The sequence below is a fragment of the Amblyomma americanum genome, chromosome 6 (genome assembly GCF_052857255.1).
Source record: "Amblyomma americanum isolate KBUSLIRL-KWMA chromosome 6, ASM5285725v1, whole genome shotgun sequence".
Lineage (NCBI taxonomy): Eukaryota > Metazoa > Arthropoda > Arachnida > Ixodida > Ixodidae > Amblyomma > Amblyomma americanum.
In genome coordinates this window covers 20,749,516-20,772,393 of record NC_135502.1, presented here as the reverse complement: position 1 = coordinate 20,772,393, position 22,878 = coordinate 20,749,516, and the positions used below count along the sequence as shown (strand labels likewise).

Here is a 22,878-nt window from a genome sequence, read left to right as displayed (position 1 = left end):
CTTTCCGCATTTTCGTAGGCTGTGCCATGAAAGCTGATTGTTTTCTTGTTTTTGTTTACATTCCTTTTGTCGTCAGTTTCACATGACCTTTTCACCTTTTTAGCTGCGACGTCTGTTATAGCTTTGACTTCGCCATATTGTCTTGCATTCTACCCCGGAATATACACCGTCAGAAGGCAATTATTTCTACATTTACTGTTATTAGCAGTTGGTCAGATTTCAACACTTCATTTCAATGCATTCAATGTTACACATCTATTTGTCCTAAATGAAATATTTTTATATATTTCACTTGTCTCATAGTAATATAGCTACTACCGTTTCAGGGTTGCCCTCACTCCCAAGAAAAGAACAAAAATTCCAACTTCGTGAATTTTACCGATTGCAGTTTTTCGTGCAGAAACATCAAAGAACCATCCATGTATGGGTTCTCGCGGAAGAAAAAAAAAATCGGCGCTGTTCCAAATTTCTTTCACTTTTTCAAAGTTGGGCCACTGGGGCCTGAATTTTGAAAAATGCAACACGAACACACCAAGGAGTCTTTTTAACGTGATCCGCTCGTGCATACTAATGCCCCATGGGTTGCAATGCTGTATACGAGTAGGCTACACGCGCGGAACAAGAAGATCTAGGGATTTTATCTCTGCGACCCCTGGCGGTACGGCTGCAGTATCCATTACGTGTAGCTGCCTTGATCCGAACCTATTATGGTGCTCGCGAAAAAACCCTTTCTGGGCGAATTCTGGCGCACGGTATACTCGCTCGAAAGCTAAACGCCACGTGCAGCAGATTATACATTGTTCTTTTCTCTTCTTTCTTTTTTCCTTCTATATTTATCATGCCGGAGCAACGAAATTTCCAGTCACACGCATGGAAAAAATGCTTGCGGTTTAGCATTGTTCAGCACGAAATAGTGTGCGAAAGCAGTTTTTTCTCGTGGACACCACCACCACGTACCTGAAAGCACGATTTAGGTGTCCATAGACGCAGAAACTCAGTTATGCGGTTCCATACCAGTGACAACAGGGGTCAGCAAGCCTGGATAATCTAGCTAGTACGCAAGTCAGCGGAGCCCTGGACTAGGGGCCCCGACCACCCGGCTCCTGCGAATTAAACACGTTAATAAAAGTATTATCTCTCTCTCTCTCTCTCTCTCTCTCTCTCTCTCTCTCTCTCTCTCTCTCTCTCTCTCTACTGCTTTCGAGCAGTCGCCAGCGAAGCTGATCTGTTCGCGCCGCCGCGGATTCGAATCACAGTCGCGGGTGTTTATGTCATTTATTTTTATTTATTTCTCTCACTGGACACAAACCCCCGAACACCTCAAGCATACAAACATCGCAAGGTCTTGCTCGAGGCTAACCCATTGAAATAGTACTTTTGCGTAAATTATGGAATTACACGCGAGCATTATAACCGAGAAATACGGTAACTCCGGGCTCGCTCGTCATCAATGTCAATATGCTGAGAGTGGCACAGAAAGGAGGCTTTTGTACGCCATCGGGTCAGATTGATAAGTGAGCACCATGTGCTCGATGCAGCAAAAATAGAAAAGTTTAGGCTTGAGGCAACGACGCAGCCCACACGGAATGTTAAGTGGCGAACAACAAGGCAAAATCGAACGACGATATGAAGCAATGTTCGTCTCTAGGCCCTCAAGCCACATTCATAGTGGAAACCATTATCAAGTGTGCATGCATAGTTGTGGGATGTATAAAGAAAAAAACTACTAAATGCACCGCCGTCAGCAAAACGTCAGTGTAAAAGAAAATTCACAAGGACACCTAATTCCATAATGTTTTGACAATACGATAGCATTAGCAGCTGTCGATGCCTTTAGCAAAAGTGGCGTCACTCCATGCAGCCAATGGAAATGCTCCGGTATAGTGACGTCGTATCTCTCCAACCAATGGGAATGCTCCGGTCTGTCGACGTCACTGCTCTCGAGCCAATGGGCGAATTTTATTAGCGACGACGCCTTTTTGCCCCATCGGGTTTCTTATGCTACTGCACTGAAACAACAGCCTTACTAGGAAATATCAAAGAGGGAGCTGTCCTGTGTTCAAATTAGATGGGATCATTGAAGTATGGCCACAATAATGTCATTCTAAGTGGCGCTACGATTCATCTATTGCAAGGAAGTGTTATGTCCAGCTGTACAACAGCGAAGTCAAACTTAAGCTATGCCCATAAATATCATTATCATCATCAGGCTGACTACACTCACTGCAGGACAAATACCTTTACCTTATCTCTCTATTGCTCCAATTAACCCTGTTCAGCGCCAAACGCGCCAACCTTATCCCCGAGGACATCTCCATCTCATCCCCTCACCTAACTTCCGGCCGCCCGCTGCTACGCTTGCCTTTTCTTGGAATTCCATCCGTTACCTTTAAAAACTGAGCCGCCGCAGTGGCTCAGTGGCTATGTAGCTCGACTGCTAACTCGAAAGGCGTGGGTTCGATCACTGTTGAGGCGGTTGCCTTACGGTGGAGGCGAAATACTAGAGGCCCGTGTACTGTGCGATGCCAGAGCCCGTTAAAAAGCCCCACATGTTCGAAATTATCCGTAGCCCGGCCCAAGCCATTTCTTCTTGATTTCGAAACAGCCCAGAGACAGATGAGCATTACTCAAGACCTTAAAGTTTGTAGACCATTCGAAGATGCAGTTTTCTGCTGTGCACTAAATAATGCTCATAATAATGCTCGCAAATAAATACCTTCTATGCGTTTTGGTACATGATGTTTATATGCCAGGACTAAGCTACTGTGCATTGAAAGCGTATCCTGCAGTATGATTTCGCAATACAAAGTATCTGCTATTTCGATATTGCGAAAGTTTCAAAGTTTAACTCCAAGAAAAATGTTTTTAACTGTGCCCTTTACGCCGCGTTAATGTGTCTTGGCGCTCTGCCCTGACGCACCATAAGTGATTAATGCTAACTGCCGTCGTAGTGTAGCACATATGAGATGGGTGCAACGTGCTTCATCCACTGCCAGTGCTGCGTACTTAAAATAGCAGTGCTTCGTTTCCAACAACGCCAGCGTCCTCTGTTGTTGTTGTTGTTTTTTTTTTGTCGCTGTTAAACTCTGCCATTCCAGTAAAAGAACGAAAAGCTTAAAACTCCAACAACGGTTTCTATGCCAGCTTCCAAAAATCGAACTATTTTTACCATTGGCTCAGAACACATGACATACAACTTAAACACGCATAAGAAGCTCAATAAGGAAGTGTCTCACATGTCGTTTATTGTCTGTTGTTTACTCTACTGTTGCTGAAGTACTGTCAGTGAATTTTTGTCGTTTACTATATTGATACTGTAATCCGGAGACAACATTCCTCAACATTACTTCGGCATGCTCCTGTGTCATATTCCTTTTCGGCCCTTCGGCATATCCAATAATGATTCATGCACACATGCAATGTTTGTAGCTTTTTAAGATGGGATGCTGGAATTTATCCCGGTAAGAGTATCTGTGCTATCGAATTCTTTAGCCTCTGGCGTGCGCAATAGTATTTCTACTGTTCTAACCGACTATCATGTTCTTGTGCTTGTGTTTACTGCTAAACATTGCTTGTCTCATACCAATGCTTAAGATTCATAAGATTTTGGACACATTCAAGCTCAAATCACAACAGGAACTATGCTTATCTGTCCAGAAAAGCAATTTTATCGCTTTGCTTTGTCTAATATTATTTGCCATTAACATGATTCAATTCTCAAGTTACATTAGCAGTACTGCAGATAATTTTATCGCGTCTCAGATAAAATCACTATAATAACAATACAAGCTAAAGCTCTATTTACTCGCATAGTAAATCCCTTTTTTAATCACTAAAAAATTCGCTTTCTCTTTCAATACTTCAGGTAATAGATTCATACTTATGCTGTTTTAGTCTGGAGGAGTGCTACTGCTACAAATTTAAGAAAAGTCCTTACATTGCAGAAATGAACGTTGCGACACGCTTTTAATGTTCCACGGGATAACCCAAGTTTGCCTTTATATGAAAAGTTAGAGATTATAAAAATTACTCAGCTCTGCACTTACCGCCTGCGTTTTACTTACAAAGATGATGTCGAACAAGACATAAACTTCATTTCTTCCGTAGCTTCCTTATCAAAGAGAACACCTTCGCATGATACATGTTGTCAAGAAATTTTGAACATTAAGAGGTGCAGAACAAACTACGGACAGCAAATTATTACACAAAAACTGCCAGAACTGTTTTCGCCATTAATATTTCAGCTATGATGTCACAATGCCTCAAAGTTTAACCTCGCTCAAATTACGGACCCTAGGGCAAACTAACTGTTTAACGAAAACATGAATAGAACGAGGGAAACATCTCTGCATCAAAGGAGTACCACAAGTTATAACAGAGAGCAAGTACGTTCTAACGTGTAATCTGAGAGCCAGAACCGCAAATTTTCTCGTTTCGCACTTTTTCTCACGTTTGTTTCTTGGCGTGACACGCTCACAAAATATTATGCACCAGTCCGAAACACGAAGCGCCAGCTTATGGCTTCGCTAAATGACGATGATATTCGGTTGCTCTAGAAGTTGAGCCAAGAAAGTAAAAAGAAAAAGAAAACTAATACACCAACACACTGCATCTACTTACCATCCACACTCATCTTCTTCCCTACGAAAGCAAAGTAGAGGAGGTGGCCAAAGCACCGTCGTTTCGGGTTAAGTAATGCTTCAGCTCATCGAGAGTCTCGGCAAGCCATCGCGGCAGAATTCTCCTGACCGAAGCAAACTTCGATGGCACGTGTGGAGGATTAGGGCTCGTCGTTTCTTTTAACGCTCTCGCGTAATTTGTTTCTCGTCGCCGAAGGGCGAAATTAATCTGCGGAAACTCGCGAGAAGCAACGCAAAAAAAAATATGGCCATTCGGGTTCGTCGATTGCTCCACTCCTGCTTCTATCCACCTCGGCTTTTCTCTCTGAACACGCACTACGATTACGTGAGACCTAAGGCAAGGCGGGCAGCCAAGACATTAAAAGCTTGTCCTATCTCGCGACGTACTCTTTTCTTTTTTTGTTAGTGATTTATTCCGACGGGGAAGCATATTTCTAATCCTGCCATGATGGAGTGGACCCAGCACCGCTGTAAGATAGAGGCAGGCGAAAGGCACACACGAAACAGCCATACGTGTTAGTTCAAAAGAGACGGTATAGAGGACGCAAAAAACGTTTCTTCATTTTCGGGGTTTAGCTGAACCTGGATTTCGACACAGAATTTTCAAATGAAAATTACGTGTTGTGGTTTTTAGCACAGTGTCCACAGTGGGTGTGGCCGATAACATATCAGCAGGCCGTCGAGAAGATAGTGGAGGCTTATAAAGACGTTATACCCATTGAGAGATTAAACCAGCTATTCCTGGCCTTCGATACGCTTTGTACCAGCTTCTAAAGGTCACTAATTGTGTCATTTCGCATTTACAATTTCCGGAGTCGTTTGAATCTTCGTTGATGTGAACGTCACATTCCAATTATGGTGGCTCTTCCCAGAGTTATGAAAATTAGCCTATGCGGTTAGAACCGAAACTTCCCGGCATGCTAGAGCATTGACTGGACACACCTTTAAGTCCCCTGTCACTGCATGCATCCACATTGCAAGTTGAAGTGTTGAGCATCGCAGGCTACGCTGTCACACTTCAGGTCTCGGCAGCAGAACGCACAATTAGGAGCCTTTGCGCTCATAATGTAATGTGGTAAGAAAAAGGTGGCTGTGCTCACCTATGTCCACAGCACAAAGTCTTTAGGGGATGAGAAGGAATCTGGTATTCAGCTCTCAAGACCCTGCTACTTCTTCACAGGTGTCGTAAGTGGCACACCACACAGCTCAAAAGCAAGCCCTCTAGCCTGAAGACGTTTGATTAAGGCTTTAAAAATGCCTGCAGAGGCTTTCAGAATACGAGAGCCATGAGAAAGCCGAATTTTCTCGCTGAATGGAAGCACAGCCCTACACAAAGGGCTGCACTGTGTAGGTCGTGCAGGGAACGGTAGAACACATGCTTTAGTTCGGGCATGGTTCTAGTGCTTTGAAATTCTCCGTTTTCGAGCCTTCCGCATATATAAGTCGTTTTCGGTCACCTGTACGTTGAAAACGTGAGAGCGGAATTTCAATATCCCGCTAGGCTTCCCCCTCGCCACAAGTAATCTTCGAACATTTAAAGAAAGAAGCCAAAAGGAAAGTCAGAAGTCGCCAAAAGTAACAAATTCTGTTCTTCTGCCGCCAGATTTGTCGAAAATTTAAAACGCACAATAAAAAGTCCAATAACTACCATATATTGTGCCATGGTGCAAACATTATGTTCCTTCTTTGCAGTTCCCGCTAATAACTTCAAGCGTTGGATGAATTTTCCTCTGTAGTCGTAGCCCAAACTTCAGTCTCAGTATTTCCGGAAGGAATGTAAAATCATCTCATTCCTATGTTTGGTTTTCATCAAGCCAATCTGCGAGAAAACGAACTCCTTTTTCGCGTTTGAAATGGCACCCGTGTGCTGTGACATGTGAGTCTATGCTATTGATCGCTATGTAGTCGAAATTACTCAAAGTCCCACCGCAGCGGCGGCCTTGAAATATGAGCATCCACCTCGCATGCGGGAGGTGCGGGGTTCGATCCCCAGTGCCGCCGGTGATATAATGAGTACAAGCTTTTGCCTGGACTGGCGCTCACATTATCTGGGGTGAAATTCTAGGGAAATGGGCCTTTGACCCCACCTTAAGCAGAACAAAAAACACTGCACCATGGCGCTCCTGGGCCATATATCGGTACTTGCGCCATTAAAATTCACCATACTCACCAGTCCGGAGGCCTCCACAATGGCAGCTCTCTCTCCCCTTCTTCTTCCACCCTTGCCTTCATCGCTTCCCGCATTGTGCGGTTAAGGTGTCGACCGAGTAGCGAGACAATCGCTGCACGCTTTTTTTCAATTAAAACCAGTCTTTATTTTTTGTTCTCATTTCAAATTAAACAGGCTCCTGACGGTGCTTTCCTCGAAATCACTCCCCAGAATCTTTTTGTTAAACAGCTGCTCCATGCAAGGAACTTAGCAGGTTGTGTGGCATTTGCAACAGTAAAAATGACGAGGACGTTCCAATGTTTATTTCCTGCTGCTCTTCAGATTCTTTTCGAACTTACATCATTCAACTAATGAAGTACCGCTTAAACAGTAGGCAGAACAGTTGCAGTTGAATTGCTATCTTCCTCCGAAACATAACTCAATTAAGCGAGTTCTTACCCCTAAGAAGGATGCGCCTTCTATTTTTATCGAGCCGCGCTCAGTCTTCGCAGGGAGTGCTATACCATTTTATCGTGCTCGACATCTCAAACACGTGCCTGTTCTGTTGAGTCGATGTGCCCGTGCTGCACCTAACATTAAGCCTCTGTCTGTATGTAGCCTGCAGTCGAACTGATGCGAGCACGGAATACGCTTTGCAATCTCGAAGAAATTTGAAATTTTCTTCCGGAATCTGTCGAATGCAAACGAACAAGCAGCTTCCCCGGCTCTTATGACAATCAAGATAGCCGCGTTTCTCTCTTATTGAAAACTAACATCAGAAGTGATGCCAAACTTTTGCGTATTTTTGTAGTCGGCGAGAACACTCACTTCATGAAGCACAAAACAAAGTTCAAAAGTGTAGAAAGTCCCCAACTCAAACCTTTAGTCACACCGAAGCTTTGGAGTGCCATGGAAACGTTGCTCAGTATTAAAAAGACCATCGTGTATCCTGGCCACCATACGCCAGGCTGGGCGGCTAGAATTTCGAGGAAGAAGGGGGTACGTTTAACAACAAACACAAAAAACTTAAGGCCCTCTTAACAAAATTCATAAAGAAGAAAATTCGGTAGCATTTAGGTAGTCTTGTGTGATGTCGACAATTATCGTATAATGTTGTTGCGATTTTCCCGTTAAAACTCAGGTTGTGGCCGGTTCCATTGCCCTCATATGATATTCATGGGTCAGCACCTTCTAGAATGTTCGAGTACCTTCCATTGGATTATCATATGACATTATACTAACCAAACCCACAAACCCCCTTTAATGCATTTTCTGGGATCGGCCTACTTCCAAAATTATGGGGATCTTTAGGAGTTTTCGTAGGTGGGCCAACTTGAAATTTTTCGGGGCCCTCACAATTCCAAATTTGGCGGTGTCTTGTGATTGGTCCACTGGTTGTCACGTGGTGTTGACGACTCTCTCAATCTTACTCATTGATCGAAGGGAGTCCACATACCATTAGCAGCGCAGTGGTGCTGCAGTTATGCAATGCGCTACTGTCCCGGCAGGGGCTCTTCAAGCACAGCCACCGATGGGGCTTGTGCTACCGAGGTTGTTCTTCCCGACCTCCCGTAAGGCTCATGCGCAGCGCCGCAGTGGATAGGTTACAACTGCATTCAATTTGGCAACATTGGGCAGGTTGTGATGATGTCACAACCTCACGTGACATCTCTCGATCAATCAGGAAATTTCGTCACAGAGATGCCGGTAATTTTTTTGTGAGCCGACAACCTTGCTATTCTCATGAAATTTGAGGATATTTCGAAATTTCAAATTTGGCGGTTGTCTCTGACGGGTTCCTTTGGGGTCACTGACCCTGATGACGTCATCAGGTCACGTGACCCCAACCGACCAATTTAGGAAATTTAGTAATGGAACAACCAAGAACTGTATGACGCAGCCGAAATGCTCTTGCAATAAAAAGCACGCCAAACAACTAGCTGCCAGGTAACAGGCCCACTTTGCAGAGCAGAATAAAAGCATTTCGAATTATGAACGCGTGTTTTATTTTCGAATAACGGGGGCGCACACGGCAATGGCTTAAGTGCTTATCCCCTTTTTGAGCACTTTTGAAGCCGCCGCGGTAGCTCAGTGGTTATGGAGCTCGGCTGCTGTCCCGAAATACGAGGGTTTTATCCCGGCCGCGGAAGTCGAACTTCGATGGAGGCGAAATTCTGGGGGCCCATGTACTGTGCAATGTCAGTGCACGTTAAAGAATCCCAGGTGGTCGAAATTTTCGGCGCCCTTCACTTCTGCGCCCCTCATAGCCTGAGTCGCTTTGGGACGTTAAACCCCCATACACCATTTTTAAGGGACAAGAACTCATGCCCATGAAGGAAGCAACGGTGGGCTAAACCAAGGAAAAAATTTCAAAATGTTTCTACCTTGGTTTTTGATTCCGGTGCTAATCAACCGCAAATTAAAAGTAATTGTTTTGGCTGAAAGATAATTAATTAGAAAGCAGAAGAAAAGCAACCACATGCCGCTGGTGGGATCCGAACCCAAGACCTTCAAGTTTAGCGTATGGTGCACTACCAACTGAACTAAGACGTTATGTATTTCATAAAGAAGTCCCTCATTTCCCCACCCTTGTTCGCTCAAGAACTCAAGCAGTGTTACACGATTTCGTCTCAAAGGACACACCACAACCGAACGATTGCGAGGCACGACGTCAAGCGTGGCGATGTTCCTGGAAGCGATCATCCGGGATTATCGGTCAGCCAGGCGCAGCGGAAACCACCGGGAACGTGCTCCGGGGACCTTTAGTGAAGGGGAACGGCCTCCCGACTCGACCGAACTCAGCCATCCGGAAAAGCGCCCAGTATAGTCGAGGGACGAAAGCGGTGCATTTGCGGCTGATTCGTCCCTCTACCGACCTCAGAGCCGGCTGGGACCACGGGCCTTCATAATAAACGATTCCCGCATCGAAGGTCAGCCGTCTACTGGCCTGTCCATCCCCTTTTATATTACTTGGATCCTTAATGCACGCTCTCGCTGTCACAGGATATTTCTCGTTCTGCGTAAAAGCAAACACTTCGGCGATACGGGCTGTTAGCATGCTGCTCTCTTTATGTGGCGTTGAGATAGCGCGTACGTATTCGAACACTTTGAACAGGCATGTGCAGAATATAAGAAGAGCCACCTCTGGCCTGACCAGACTTGGCTTCTTTGTTGTGGCGCTGCACGTCAATGTAAATGTGCCTAATGTCTGGCCACCCATAGTTATACCAGGCCCTAACCGATGTCTTTTCATGTCAAAATTTCTCTGCATACGGTTACTGCACATTGCCATTATGCGGCAGGTGACCTTTTGCATATATTATACGTACCCGGCATAATGCGGCCTCCGATGATGTTTTTGCCCTGGCACCATCAAGATGGCGAAAAGAATATGGCAGCGTGTCTCTTCTCCGTAATACGAAATGTTTTCTCGGCATCTGCACACGGTATTTAAGAAAGTCGGAGGATTGCTCAGAGGGCGAACTAAATGGGGCACGAAGGAGCCTCCAAGATTTCGGGGGTATGGCCTTTGTGAAAAGTTCAGAGCCCAAGAGTTCTGCTTCTGGGCATTCCTGTGCTGCTCGTTAGGGACCGCGAGCGTCCCCTTACCTACTGAAGGTTGAGAGGAAATCTCGTTTTCATCCCTCCGAAAGTTAGTACTTCCACTAATGCCGCAAGTCCTATTGCAGCTTCTAAAAGGCAACCTCTTGGTCTTCTTATTTACTTCTGACAAAAGGTGTAGATATTCCACTGAGATCAACATTGAGGAAAGCATAAAGTAAAAGCCTTTTATTTTGTCTATCACAGTGGGTCTTAGCCAATATATTGTCACGTAGCAGTTGGTGCTGGTAGCTCGCGTCTAGACGGCAGAGAAGCGCCAACACCGGGAAGCTCTGAGAAGATTCGACAACACACCGAGACGGCCAGAGTGCAACGTCAGCTTCTTCTTCAGAAGCGAACAGCGTGGGGCACGAGCTGCGTGCCGAACAGTCGCCGAGCAGCTATTGTTGTAGACGTGGCAACATAAAGGCCGACTGGGCTCCTGGCCTTTACCGCTTGTCGCCGCCAGCAGTCGGCTGCCCGCTTTCCCGCCCAAGAGCGGTGGCCTGGCTGGTGAGGTCGAACGGTGCTCGTGTAACCGCGTCGGAACGAGGTATACCGTCGTTCATGCAGGCGACGCTTACTGCGGCCGCGAGGCATTGTGGTAGCGAACAGCTGATCTGGGCGGTGGCCGAACTGATCAATAGATGCAGACGCAACCGTCCTCTCCGGATGAGAAGGGACGGGTGCCTGGAGCGCAGATGTGGCGGTGGCGCTTGCTGACGGTGGCAAGCTGTGAACAAGAGTTGCTGACCTCCTGAATCTCAGCGGCTTAGTCGGCGAGCTTGGAGACGCACATCGCTGAGGCAGCGGAGAGGATCATCTGGGCGTTCGCCGGAAGCCGCTGAAGGAACAGCTAACGTAGGAGTGTCGTCCATCTTTGGGGCTCGTGCGCCGAGAAGCTGCACCGCACGACGGAGCAGTTGACTGGGGCGACGCTCTCCAAGCTCCTCAGCGCACAGAAGCTGCCGAATACGCCTTCGCACTGACACTGCAGTGCGTGCGAGGAGCGCCACCTTGCGCTGATCGTAGAGATCCGCCGGTAGGTTAAACCGCAACTGGGCCAGGATGTCGGCTACCTCTACATCCGCGCTGGGAGGTAGTGAGGAGGTAACATTTAAATACCGCGTAGCTTGCGATGTGATCCGAGCCAGGGTGAAGTGTGTCTCGGTCTGTAGAAACCAGACCACTGAGTTGCCAACTCAGTAGGGCGACAGGCGGACATCAACAGATGTCAAGGGGTCCGGTGGTGTTCCATGGCTCTACCTCGTCTCATCAAGGGCCACAAGGATCATGTGCGCAGGTCACCAGCTGGTGAGCCCAGGTGGAGTCGCGACCCGATCTAGTCGCCTGCTGGATTCCAGAAGAGGCAATAGCCTTAGTGGCTCCCTCGAGCGGTCTCTTATCCTGTCTGCGTATCACTGCGCAAACACGGACATCGTTCGTTCTTTTTTCAGCTACTTTGATAATTTTAATCACCGCCAAAACACATAAGGACTCTCCTTGACAGAGTCGAACGAATGTTCCCCAATGGTCAAGGGGTAGCCACCCGGCAAGCAACAAAAAGGGTGCGAGTCCGTATCGCTGCTCGTCAATTTTTGTTTTCAGTGTAATTGGCTTTCTTTTCGCAATTTCTTTTCTGATAGAGGAACCACCCTCCGTCAGCCTCCCGTACAGCTGGGGGGTTTTGCTATCGGTCCAGCTATTTTGAAGATATTGCGTACTAAGTCCCGTGCTTGGGTTGACGCGCCTATTTCCGCTATTTGTTTCGCCACTTTTGTCTGAACCAAGAAGAAGCTCAGTGCTACGAGAAATATAAGCAAAAATAGGTTAGAAGGATGCGAGCTCCAGTGGACACTCACATTTCCGCGACTGTTCACATTAACAGCCATGTGGCTGCGGACGTTTACATTCAGGACTGTAGTCTTTTGCAGTCACGACTGCACACACTTACCGTCAGGACCGCAGACACAGTCAGGACGGCAGACATCCACAGCCATGTGACTGTGGACATTCCCAATCGCGTGACTGCTCAGAAGCGCACTCGGAAGAGTCTGTCCTCCGGCGTGCGTCGAATAACCGAGACAACCGCCGTTATTCCCGGAATCCGTACATGTACAAGCGGCCATATCATAGACCGGTTGTACAGACAATTCTAGCACCATCACAGAGGCCTGCTTATCCTACAGACCCAGCCTGTTCCACTGACTGAGCCAGACTCTCCGTCATACACACCATCCGCTAGAGATGCCCACATCTGGGCCACTGCACATCCAACCGGCGCAACCTATCCGAAACCACAGAGGAATGCTTGAGCCTGCAGGAGAAGATCAACCTGGGCTGCAATCATCCGACATGATCTAGACACAGTCCGCCTTCCACGTCTGCAAACGCCTAAACATATGCATGTTCACTCGATCACAGCTGTGGTACCCACTAGTAGCTTCAGGTGCCATATATAGATACCCATTTCGCTTATTGAGATTGTGGCAGCGCCAACTCTGGAAAGAATACGAAGAGACAAGAGCCGCGTATCAGAAACGCTCTGGCTCCTGGTCTGCTTAGAGAGATAAGAAAAATTCTGATGGAAATTAAATCTACTTTCGTGGAGCAAAAGCAAGGAACTTTCTAAAAGTTGTTTTTTTTTCACGACGCCATTATGTGATCTGATTATTGTTACTTTCATTTTATTTTTTTTATTTTTAGTTTTTCTTGCTTTATTGAGTTTTTTTTTTGCGTTTCACGTCCAGGTGCTATGTCGACGACCGTGGCTGTTTTAAAGTCCAAGTGCTATGTCGACGTCCGTGGCAATTGTGTCGTCGAAGTGCAATCAATTAAGTAATTACAATTCATCCACCAAATGTTTCCCACACCAAGATCTCAAAACCAAAACTTCGCACTATTTTCTCAAAGAACGACGTAATCGGGCGGAGAATATTTTGCTGGCACTAAACACGGGACATAAACACGTACTATTGTGACGTCGAAGCGTAATTTCGGAGTTTAATTAGTTAACTAACCACAATTCATCAACCAAATTATTCACACAGCAAGATCTCATCACGCACTAATCCGGTCAAATTTTTGCATATATTTTTTTAGAACGACACAATCGTGAACGGGTGAACGGGCGTGCAGACAAGCGGAAGCTGGTCGGGACTCGATGAGCGGCAGTCGGGAGTGATCCTGGACATAGGGCGTCGAGCCGCAGCTTCCACCAGTGTCACGCAGCAGTTGGTGCTGGTAGCTCGCGTCTAGAGGGGCACAGAAAAGCCGAAACCGAGAAATTCTGAGAATATGTGACAGCGCACCGAGACGGCCAGAGCGGAACGTCAGTTTCTTCTTCAGAAGCGCACGAGCTGCGTGCCGAACAGCCGCCGATCGGCTATTGTTGTAGACGTGGCAATATATTAAAAACCACAAGAGAACAGGCCACCAGTTGTTCTCCTGCTATCATTTGCTGACAAGAGCCCCCTTCACCATGGCCTTCCACTGCGCTGTGGTGTCTGCGGGATCCATGCGTGCGCCTTAAAATTCCGGGCATAACGTAAAAAACAGAACTTATCGACACCGGCCATTAAACAGTTGACACTGCCTACTCCACGCCGCATATAGTGACCGCACTCATGTGTATACCGATGGTTCGGTCTCAAGTACAAGGTCAACCTAAGCCGTGGTCATTCCTGCGAGACAGACCAGTATTAAGCAGCAAACTCCGCATCGGACAACCTCCACAGGGTCAGAATTGGCCGCACTTCTTGCGGCTGTGCAATAAATCGGTGCACAAACCCCCCGCAAATGGGCTGTGTTCTGCGACTCAAAAACAGCCCTACAATGTCTTAATTCTGCTTTACGCCATGGCGATCACGATCAACTCGTAGCTGAGTTAAGACATCTTGAACACCAGGCGCAGGAAGAGGGTCATGACATCGTCTTCCAATGGATACCAGGACACTGCGGCATTGTCGGAAACGACGCAGCTGACGCTGCACCTCTAGCGGCTCACGGCAGTGCCAACATTGTCCAGATATCGTTGACAAGAGCCGACGCAGCAAGACATCTGCGAATGCTTGCCCGAAATGAGCTTTTAGCGTCATGGTCTTCTCTTGGGAACTCCGCATGCCATCTGCACCGCCTAGACCCCTTACTTCAACTCAGTCCTCCGTCCGGCCTCTCCCGCTGCGATGCTACGCTGTTGCGTCGAGTGTGGCTGGGAGTGGCGTTCACAAATGTCTACTCCCACTTAATCGCAATGGCAGACTCTCCTGTGTGTGACATCTGTGGGTGCGACGAGACAAGAACACCTTCTTTGTAACTGTCCTCCGTTTCAGCGGGAGCGTGCTCTCCTGGCTGCAACACTCCGCCGTTTAGATACTCGGCCTATTACTGAAGCCAAGGATTTGGGTCCTTGGAGTAAGGCTTCATTGCAGAGGACAGCTTTGAAGGCACTTTTCAAGTTCTTAAAGGACTCAGGACTCAGTGCACGGCTGTGATCTATCAGTGTGTGCCCTGTGTACCCAGGAACTACTGGCCAACGGACGTATGGAAAAGTGATCATCTCTCTTTGCTTTCTCCCCTTTCTATCTCTCCCCTCTTTCCCCTTCCCACGTGTAGGGTAGCATGCCGGGCGTCGCCTAGTTAACCTCCCTGCCTTTCCGTTCGTCTTCCTCTCTCTCTCTGCTGACAAAATGTGATGCGAAGAGTACACCTCCCTCATTCTTTTTATTTGACCAACATTTCGCGGAAATTAAAGGAATGCTTGCTTTAGGCATGCCACCATTAGTGCGGGAAAAGGTATGCTCAAATATCGATACACTGCATTTATGCATATATGCTGTGGTTTGAGCCGTGGCGGTTTAACGCACAGTGGCCAATGCGGTCGTCTGTATTAGACTCTTTCTTGGAGCTTTGGTTAGGCGGTGACATGTTATTGGGGACAGTGCAGAGAAAAGCAGGCGTAAAATTTTGCTCCACGTTTACCTTCGTGGTAATGTGAATTTCAGCGACAGCTGAGGTTGTGCAGAATGTTAATGTCTTGCGAATCGTTTAATAGCTATAGTTAAGAGTGTGTGTGTGTGTGTGTGTTCACTTACGTATTCATATAAATCGGTCGTCAGACGTGAAAGACAGCGAGGGATGGTGTGTAGGTGCGGTTTGGGGGTTGGGGGTTTAGCGTCGGCAATGTAGGAGCCGCTAAGTGGAGTAAGCACTCATGAGGCGTGAGAGTTAGTGCGGATATGAGTGCTGAGGGTGACGCGTGCGCCGGTGTTAGGCATGGGCAGTGTAGAAGATACATGTATCTTCAATACTATTTTTTGTTACATTTGGTCTATCGGTATTAGGTATCGCTTGCCGAAAATGAAAACATCGGAGTATAGGCATCGAAAATACATTTTTATCGTATCGTGTACTTTAACAATACTCAATACTCAGAAAAAAAGAAGTGTGTCACAGATTTGAGGCAGCTGCGAGTCAGACTTCTGGCTGGTCGCGGTCGCTCAGCCGTTAGCGCTCTGCAAAAAACTGCAAAAAAGACAAGAATTAGGAAGAGACAATGCCAATGCCACTAGCCCGGTCAATGGTCTTCTTCCTATGTTTGTTGTATGGCAGACGAATGATATATGGGCTGCGCTTCTGTGCACTCGATGACAGAAGGGACAAGGGGACAGATTCACCGTTTTGGTAGGAGCCCTTTACGGCTATTTCAAGACCCCTTTACGGCTATTTCAAGTTGCGGTGGTTGCCAGCAGGAATGGAAGGCTTTCGCCTTCATGTTCAGGAGCTTAGAGAACATTTCTTGTTTACTTTGTAAGCACGATAAAGGTCACGCGCTTTTCCACACGCGGGTCAAAGGGGTCATCACCGTTGGCAGTGTAAGATGCATCAGTTGAAGCATTCCTTTCTTTGGGGGCGCAGCGCTACAGCAAGCCGCAGTTCTCAAGATGCGCTGGTGAAACTTGAGTTTCATAACTATACCACGAGGATCCTCAAGTCGACGCGGCTACGCTTCACTCATATCTGTTGATAAACAATTCGGTGCACACATAAGCTCCGCCTTAAGGGTATGACGCGACAGCGTCAATGGGTCTCTTCAGCGGCCTGGGGTCCTCTTTGCATATCACTTTGCAGGCATGAACACTGTTCTTTACTTTATTTTATTTATTTTTTATTATTTAGCATTTATATTTTTATTTTTATTTCTCACAAAGCCTCCCTTGAACCAAGTCGAATGAACGCTTAAAAATTCATGATGTCATGAAGCATAGATACGCGATGATGAGATTGTATTGTTTCGAAATCTAACACAACTGAAAAACTTCACTGCCAGCTAAGAGTTCTGAAGTTTTGTAAATAACCACCTGACTTGTATTGCATTGTATTTCCACGCCTTTGAAGGCGTTAAAGAAAAAAAGGTCATTCAGTGCACGAGGGTTTTTCTTTTCAGCGCAATTGCTTTTCTTTCTTCACAGACACTACGTAATGATGGTGAAATGCCGTCACGACCCTCTAGGCCAACCATAAATTTTGTAGCCATGTCATCATTGTTGTACTGTGTGATTATTGCGGGGTGTTTTAATTGCCAGCGTGACGTCATGTGTTTGTGATGTCACGGCCCTCTCGACAAATCGCGATTTTTCCCACAAACCAACGCCAACTACGGTGGTTACTCCTCCAAACAGAACCCCTAACGCTTGCGCGTTAAAAGCCACCTTCATAAAATACAGCGCAGCAATATGCTCGTGTGCTACTGCATAGAGAGGCTTTTGTTCATTTGTTTCACTTAAAGCACGGCCGCATCACTATAGGCTTTTTGGGACCGACGATTTATGGAATGCTGTTACTTACTACCGTTAAGCAAAAAAAAGCCTAAACCACAAAGATTAGCAAGATATATTTTGTCTAATAAAAATTTTAGCCCTTTTATCCTTTGTGTTTTTCCTTTTAACCTTTAACGAACAATGATAAGATTCAACCCTCTGTTAAACATAGTGCTGGGGAATTAACTGGGAAAATAGCTAGGGAAATGGAAGTGGAGATACAACAGGAGAAACAGCTTTCCCAAGCGCACAGCGCTTGGGCCCTTTAGCACAGTGCGAAGGCAGAAGCAACCGGTAAATACTGCAGCAACAAGCGAAGAATATCAGAAACTGCTTAAGGTTTATTCGTATGTAGTCAAATGCTCAGAGACCGAATTGAATGATGAATGTCAGATTTAAAAAAAGATTTTGCTAGCCTGCTTAGGAAGTGGCCATCAATGCCACCATGCCTTCATTATAATGCTAAGACTTAAAAACCCGCTGCGTCGACTCTAGAGTTTAAAGAAGTTGAAGAAATCCGTGTGGCCGGACTCGTTTCCATACTTAAACAGTGCGCTGCATAAAATACTCTAAAAATTCCAAAATTTTGCTACCTTAACAAATCATGTTACCTGCTTTATTAATATCGACGATTTTAATGGTGCATTGAAGTATCGACGATACAGTATCGAATATCTGTATTAGAAATCAATTCTGCTTCCGTATCTTGTATCGGTATCATCAATATAATTATTGAGGGCATCGGGTATCGGTATCGAAGATACTTTTTTGAAGTATCGTGCCCAGCCCTGGCAGACATGATCTCGCCGAACGTAGCCCATACAGCTTTCGCTGTAAAAGTAAGTATCAAGTAGCGAGTTGAGAACCACATGGAACCAGGAAACCTTCAATACAAGCTGCTGTACTGAGAGGAACTTGTCGAGGTCTTGTCATTCACATTCTTGGCCTTACATGTCGCCAACAGTTGACTGAAGGCTAGCCATGAAGACGCGGCGAATATGATATAATAGCATTTTCAATGAGTGAACCTGTGCATGCAGTTGAAACGAAGAAACTCGGTCATGGTAAGAGTAGCAAAGACAAGCGTTGCTCATTAAAAAGTGATTGGCTGCTTCATAAAGCCAGCTTTTATCTGAACATGCCAGCGTACGTGTTGCCTTCATTGTCGAGCATACAGTTTGTTTTCAAAAACATGAAGCACCTGGCTTAGAAAAATGTGAAATTGAGGGCACCGTTTAGCTCCGAAATAGAGATATAGCGAACATGCCGCCAAATAGTAAAACTGGAGTATAAGAATCTTCAGAGTAATACAAAAAAAACATTTTTCAAACAAATAAAAACATCCGGGACACTGCAACAGCTGTTTGTGAGCAATGGAAGCGCCTCGTTTGTTTGTTCTTTTTACCTTCAAGCAAGGTAAAAAGCATGTTTTCTGAAGAACTTAGCGTCCCGTGCGCTGCAATATTAAGAAAAGCTGTCTACTTTTACGTTAAACTGTAACAAAAATTATGAATATAGTGCCTGAAATTGTGTTTAGTGTAAATAGTATATCAGGCTGCAAGTTGTTTTCAATTATAGAACGGGTGTTCTTTTTTTTTTAGGCTTTTCAAAAGCATTTCTTACACAGTGCCGTAAATGCTGAATTTCTGTGTTCTGATCACCCATCGAAGTGTCAAATTCAGCGTTTGCATGAAGCACGCTTGAAAGCCTATAATTCTGCCCACACAAGATCAGCTGGCCCAGTTGCTGGCCACAACACGCAACAACACGAATCTATTTGCGATATTTACATTCTTACGCTAACGAAAGCCCTGGTGTTTCGACACTGCCACACTGTTATTCGGCGACTAGGCTTTTCATAGTTTAGATTTTCATACTATTCCACCTTGCAAAGAAATTTGTCACCCAAGTGTAAAATAACCGTCTTCTTCATCACGATCCCTATCTCCTCCTCCTTCAGGTTATCCAACTTGTTTATGTGGGACCGTTGAGTTCTCTTCCTTTTCTGGGTTTTCCCCACTGACACCTTACTACCCTAAAATCTCTTTCCACCAGTTTTTGCTGTTGTTTGCCTCACAGCAAAAACTACAACAACCAGTTTTCTCCGCTTCCTCCTTGGCTGTGCACGCGCCAGCTCCTCTTCTACGTCCGTTTTTCACACCCTTCTTCCAACCTAGCCTGCATCCCTCCTTATCAAATGAAGCAAAATAACTTGCCCATTTGAAATTATTAAACAGTATTCTAGTGACATCGTATGCTGTAGTGCGTAGAAAGGGCAGGGTATACGATACTCCTTTGCCTGTTATGCCTGTAAGTAGAACGTTCCACAGCGTCCTTGTTTTCTTACCTGCGAATGAAATATCCCATCGTGTGTCCGTTCCGTGCCAAAGAAAAGATGACAAAGCATGTCTGTGAGGCTTGAAGTATCAAATAAATTCCTGTCTCTACTTTTCCAATTAGTCTGAAGTTGATGGCGGTACTGGGGTTAAAAAGTTAAAAATGAATAAAATGGGAATAGCCTTTTAAAAAAATCCTTTACAAGCATGCGAGGCCCCTTTTCAGCGCTCAGTGTTTTCCTCCGCCCGGCTCCATTCATACTGACATAATTGCATAGACCGCATTAATCTCGTATGTGTGCTTCTTTGGCTCAAAAGACATGGTGCCACAGTAGGTCTGCGGAATTCACATTCGCAAAGCAAATGAAGTTACGGGTTTGTGCAGGTTTATTCTTTACCGCATGCCTTTCCTGGCGTATCAGGGGATACGCCGACCATCGCAGCTGGAATAGATTTGCTTTAGGAGAGCTAAATGAGCTCATAAAAGTGCACACTCTGCTATGAAAAAATAGCCGCCACGATTGCTCAGTGCCTTTCGCGTTGAGCTTTTTAGCCCAAGGACACAGGATTGAATCGCGGCTGCGGAAGTCGCACCTCGATCGTGGCGAAAAGCAAATACATCCGCAACACGTCAGCGTACGTTAGTGTACCCCACGCAGCCGAAATGAATCAGAAGCCTCTTCTACGGCTTTCCTTGCAACCTACTTGCAGCTCCGGGACGTTAAACTCCGCATAACACTGCTGACATAAAAAAAAAAATATATGCGCATTCTCACAATGAGAATCGTAGTTCAATGCGCGCTCACATATAAAACGGGAACCGAGTAGTTTCGTGTTAACAGAAGGCATATGTGAACACGTTGATAGCAATAGCAATACGCTTAACGTCATAGCGCGAAGCATACGTGCGACTGCCATCTTTAGATTGCCAGGAACGTATTTTGTAACCAGGGACCGTATTTTATGTTCCTTTCAACAGTCTTATTTTCTTTAATATTTGTTGGCTAGCGCAACCTTTGATGCAGGCCAGGAGCCGGCACTCGGCATCACCTTGCTAGCAGTTGCCCCCTGGATTCGCAGGCGGTCGGTACCCATGATTTAAAGGCAAAAGAAAGAAATATAACAAAAGATTGGAATATAACGAAGTCCCAGGGGTAATCTGCGACCTACTTTTTATGCATCTCCGCTGCGCCTCAAAAAACATGCCCCTGCGGTCAACTGTTCGATTTCACGAAAACTCACTCCAAGTCCATGGTTCTCTTTTTTTCTGCGTTTCAGTTCCGTTACAAGCGGAGCAGGACACCCGGCTCCGTCATATCAGTCGGTTCCCGTCTGCACTTTGCTCCCACCGGTCGCATAACGCTTCCCAAGCAAGACGGAAACGTGGAAGGAAGCTACTAAGTCGCTCCGCCTCCGCCACGTGCTTCAACTTCTGCTTTGTTCGTTTTTCGTTTCCCCAGAGTGTGCTCGGCTCAGGTCTCCTCGCTTGCTCGGCGCTTCGGCCCCGCTCATCGGGATTGCGGCTTCGGGCTGGCGGCCGCCTGCGGCAGCCGGCGGGCTCCGTTGCGTCTCGCGAGATTCGCCAGATGGCACTGGCGTCATCGATTCCAGGAAGCGCCCGTTCACGTTCCCCAACCTCCCTGCCTTCCCAACCGCACCCTCCTTCTCCCCCACTTCCGCATCCGACCCAGAGGGTGCTCGACTTTCATCTGCTGCCCGTACTCACAACGGTACTCCGCGTGCTCGCTACGGCCTCACTTTAAGCCTCCGCTAGGCGCGCGCTTTGAGAGGCAAGAATCTCCAACTGTAAAAGCGAGTCTAATTAATGCAGAGAGCCCCTCGCATCAATCCACCTGCTAACGCCTCCACGTCGCAAAACTCTATATTTGTTGAGCTGGCAGTGAGAACAACTCGCGTTTAAATTGTTTAAGAGAGGGTAATGAAGTTCCGGTCGGTTTCAACGACTCTTCCGCTTCCATGTACCGAGCCCTGGTGGGATTGTCTTACTGCCCGAGCGAACATGGAAAAGCTCCTGTAACAGTTGAGCAAAAGGGACGGCACGTGCTAACAAGCATTCTAGCACCTTCTACTTTTCGCAGTTAAACTTGGCCTTTGTTGCACTGATGGCCACATTGGAACCAAAGTCCAAACCATTCTTCGTCTGGATTACCCGAGTGCATGACGTCTTCTGTTTTTGGACTGCTACTCTATTTCTTGTGCTGGTACCTGCCGTTCAAGGCCAAGGTGAGCCGCCAGTTTCTATGTTTACTGACCAGCTGCAGTCATTTATTTGTCCATATTACTGTTAATTATTAATGTTAGGCTTCTTAATAATTGAGAGGCGTGTAGCCCATCGTAAGTGATATCCATATCAGTTTATTTAGAATTTCGAAAACGAGTTAACCCTCGCCGCTGTGGCCCAACCAGTTTTGGCTATTTCGGCGAGGTACGTGCACCGGAGAGGTTGCTTTGCCTGCAAACTTCTCAAAAGCGCATGTATTTTGGCGCGGTGTAGCCAAAATTTGTTGGGTCACAGCACAAAGGCTAAACTCGTTTTCGAAATTCTGAAAACTGATATGAATATTACTTACGGTGGGGTGCATGCCTCTCAATAATTAAGGAGCCAAACAGTAATAGTTAAAAGTTAGCTATTCAGTAATGGCTAACCTTCCTTCTAATTAATCAACACGTCTTAGCTGTATTCTGATGTACTACACCGCTGACAATGCAATGACGAGAAAAGCTCTCTTCTAACTATGTGGATTGTGGATTGCCATCTTGCGAACAATAGTGCGCCAACTGAGTATTCCACGCATGCTTACCTTTCTGCTGCCGCCGTATTGTGTGGTCAAGATTGACGAGGCACTAAATTTCGTAACCAAGCTTTTTCTTATCGCTGCTAGGTCTAACATATCGTATTGCAGCCACGTACCTAACTTGTTTTTACTTTTCTGCTGTGTATTATTCTCCATGTTGCTATCCACGTCGCTACATATGCTGTGCCTTCTACTTTGATTCCGATATTCTGACGAAGGCCGGTAGCATTGCTTAAATGTCAGCAAACTGTGTCACACAATGGTCTTCTTTTATTGTATATGTATGTATATATTGCGCCTAACTATCCTACTGTAAACTGTAAACTTATGAGCGCCAGGTCCTGGTAATGAGCGTCAGGTTCCGGTTGGACATTTACCCTACGGTGGAAAGTGAAGCCTAACAGAATACGTGTCAACATGCATCTCTCTCTCCTGTTTAGCAGCTGCGGTTTCTTATCCAGAGTCAGCAAAGGCTCCCACACCGCTTTCAGGCCAGCCCGAACAATCCTATTTCGTCAC

At 46.2% G+C, this 22,878-nt stretch overlaps 1 protein-coding gene across 1 annotated transcript in view; it reads left to right on the top strand.

Annotated features, from left to right (window-relative positions):
- Positions 1-21,267: 21,267 nt before the first annotated feature.
- LOC144094586 (neural cell adhesion molecule 2-like) overlaps positions 21,268-22,878 on the top strand; it is a 54,581-nt gene continuing 52,970 nt past the window's right edge. The window contains exon 1 of the mRNA XM_077628505.1: positions 21,268-21,787. Within this exon, the coding sequence (XP_077484631.1) occupies positions 21,667-21,787 (121 nt within the window). The 5' untranslated portion in view covers positions 21,268-21,666. The remainder of the gene's footprint in view (positions 21,788-22,878) is intronic.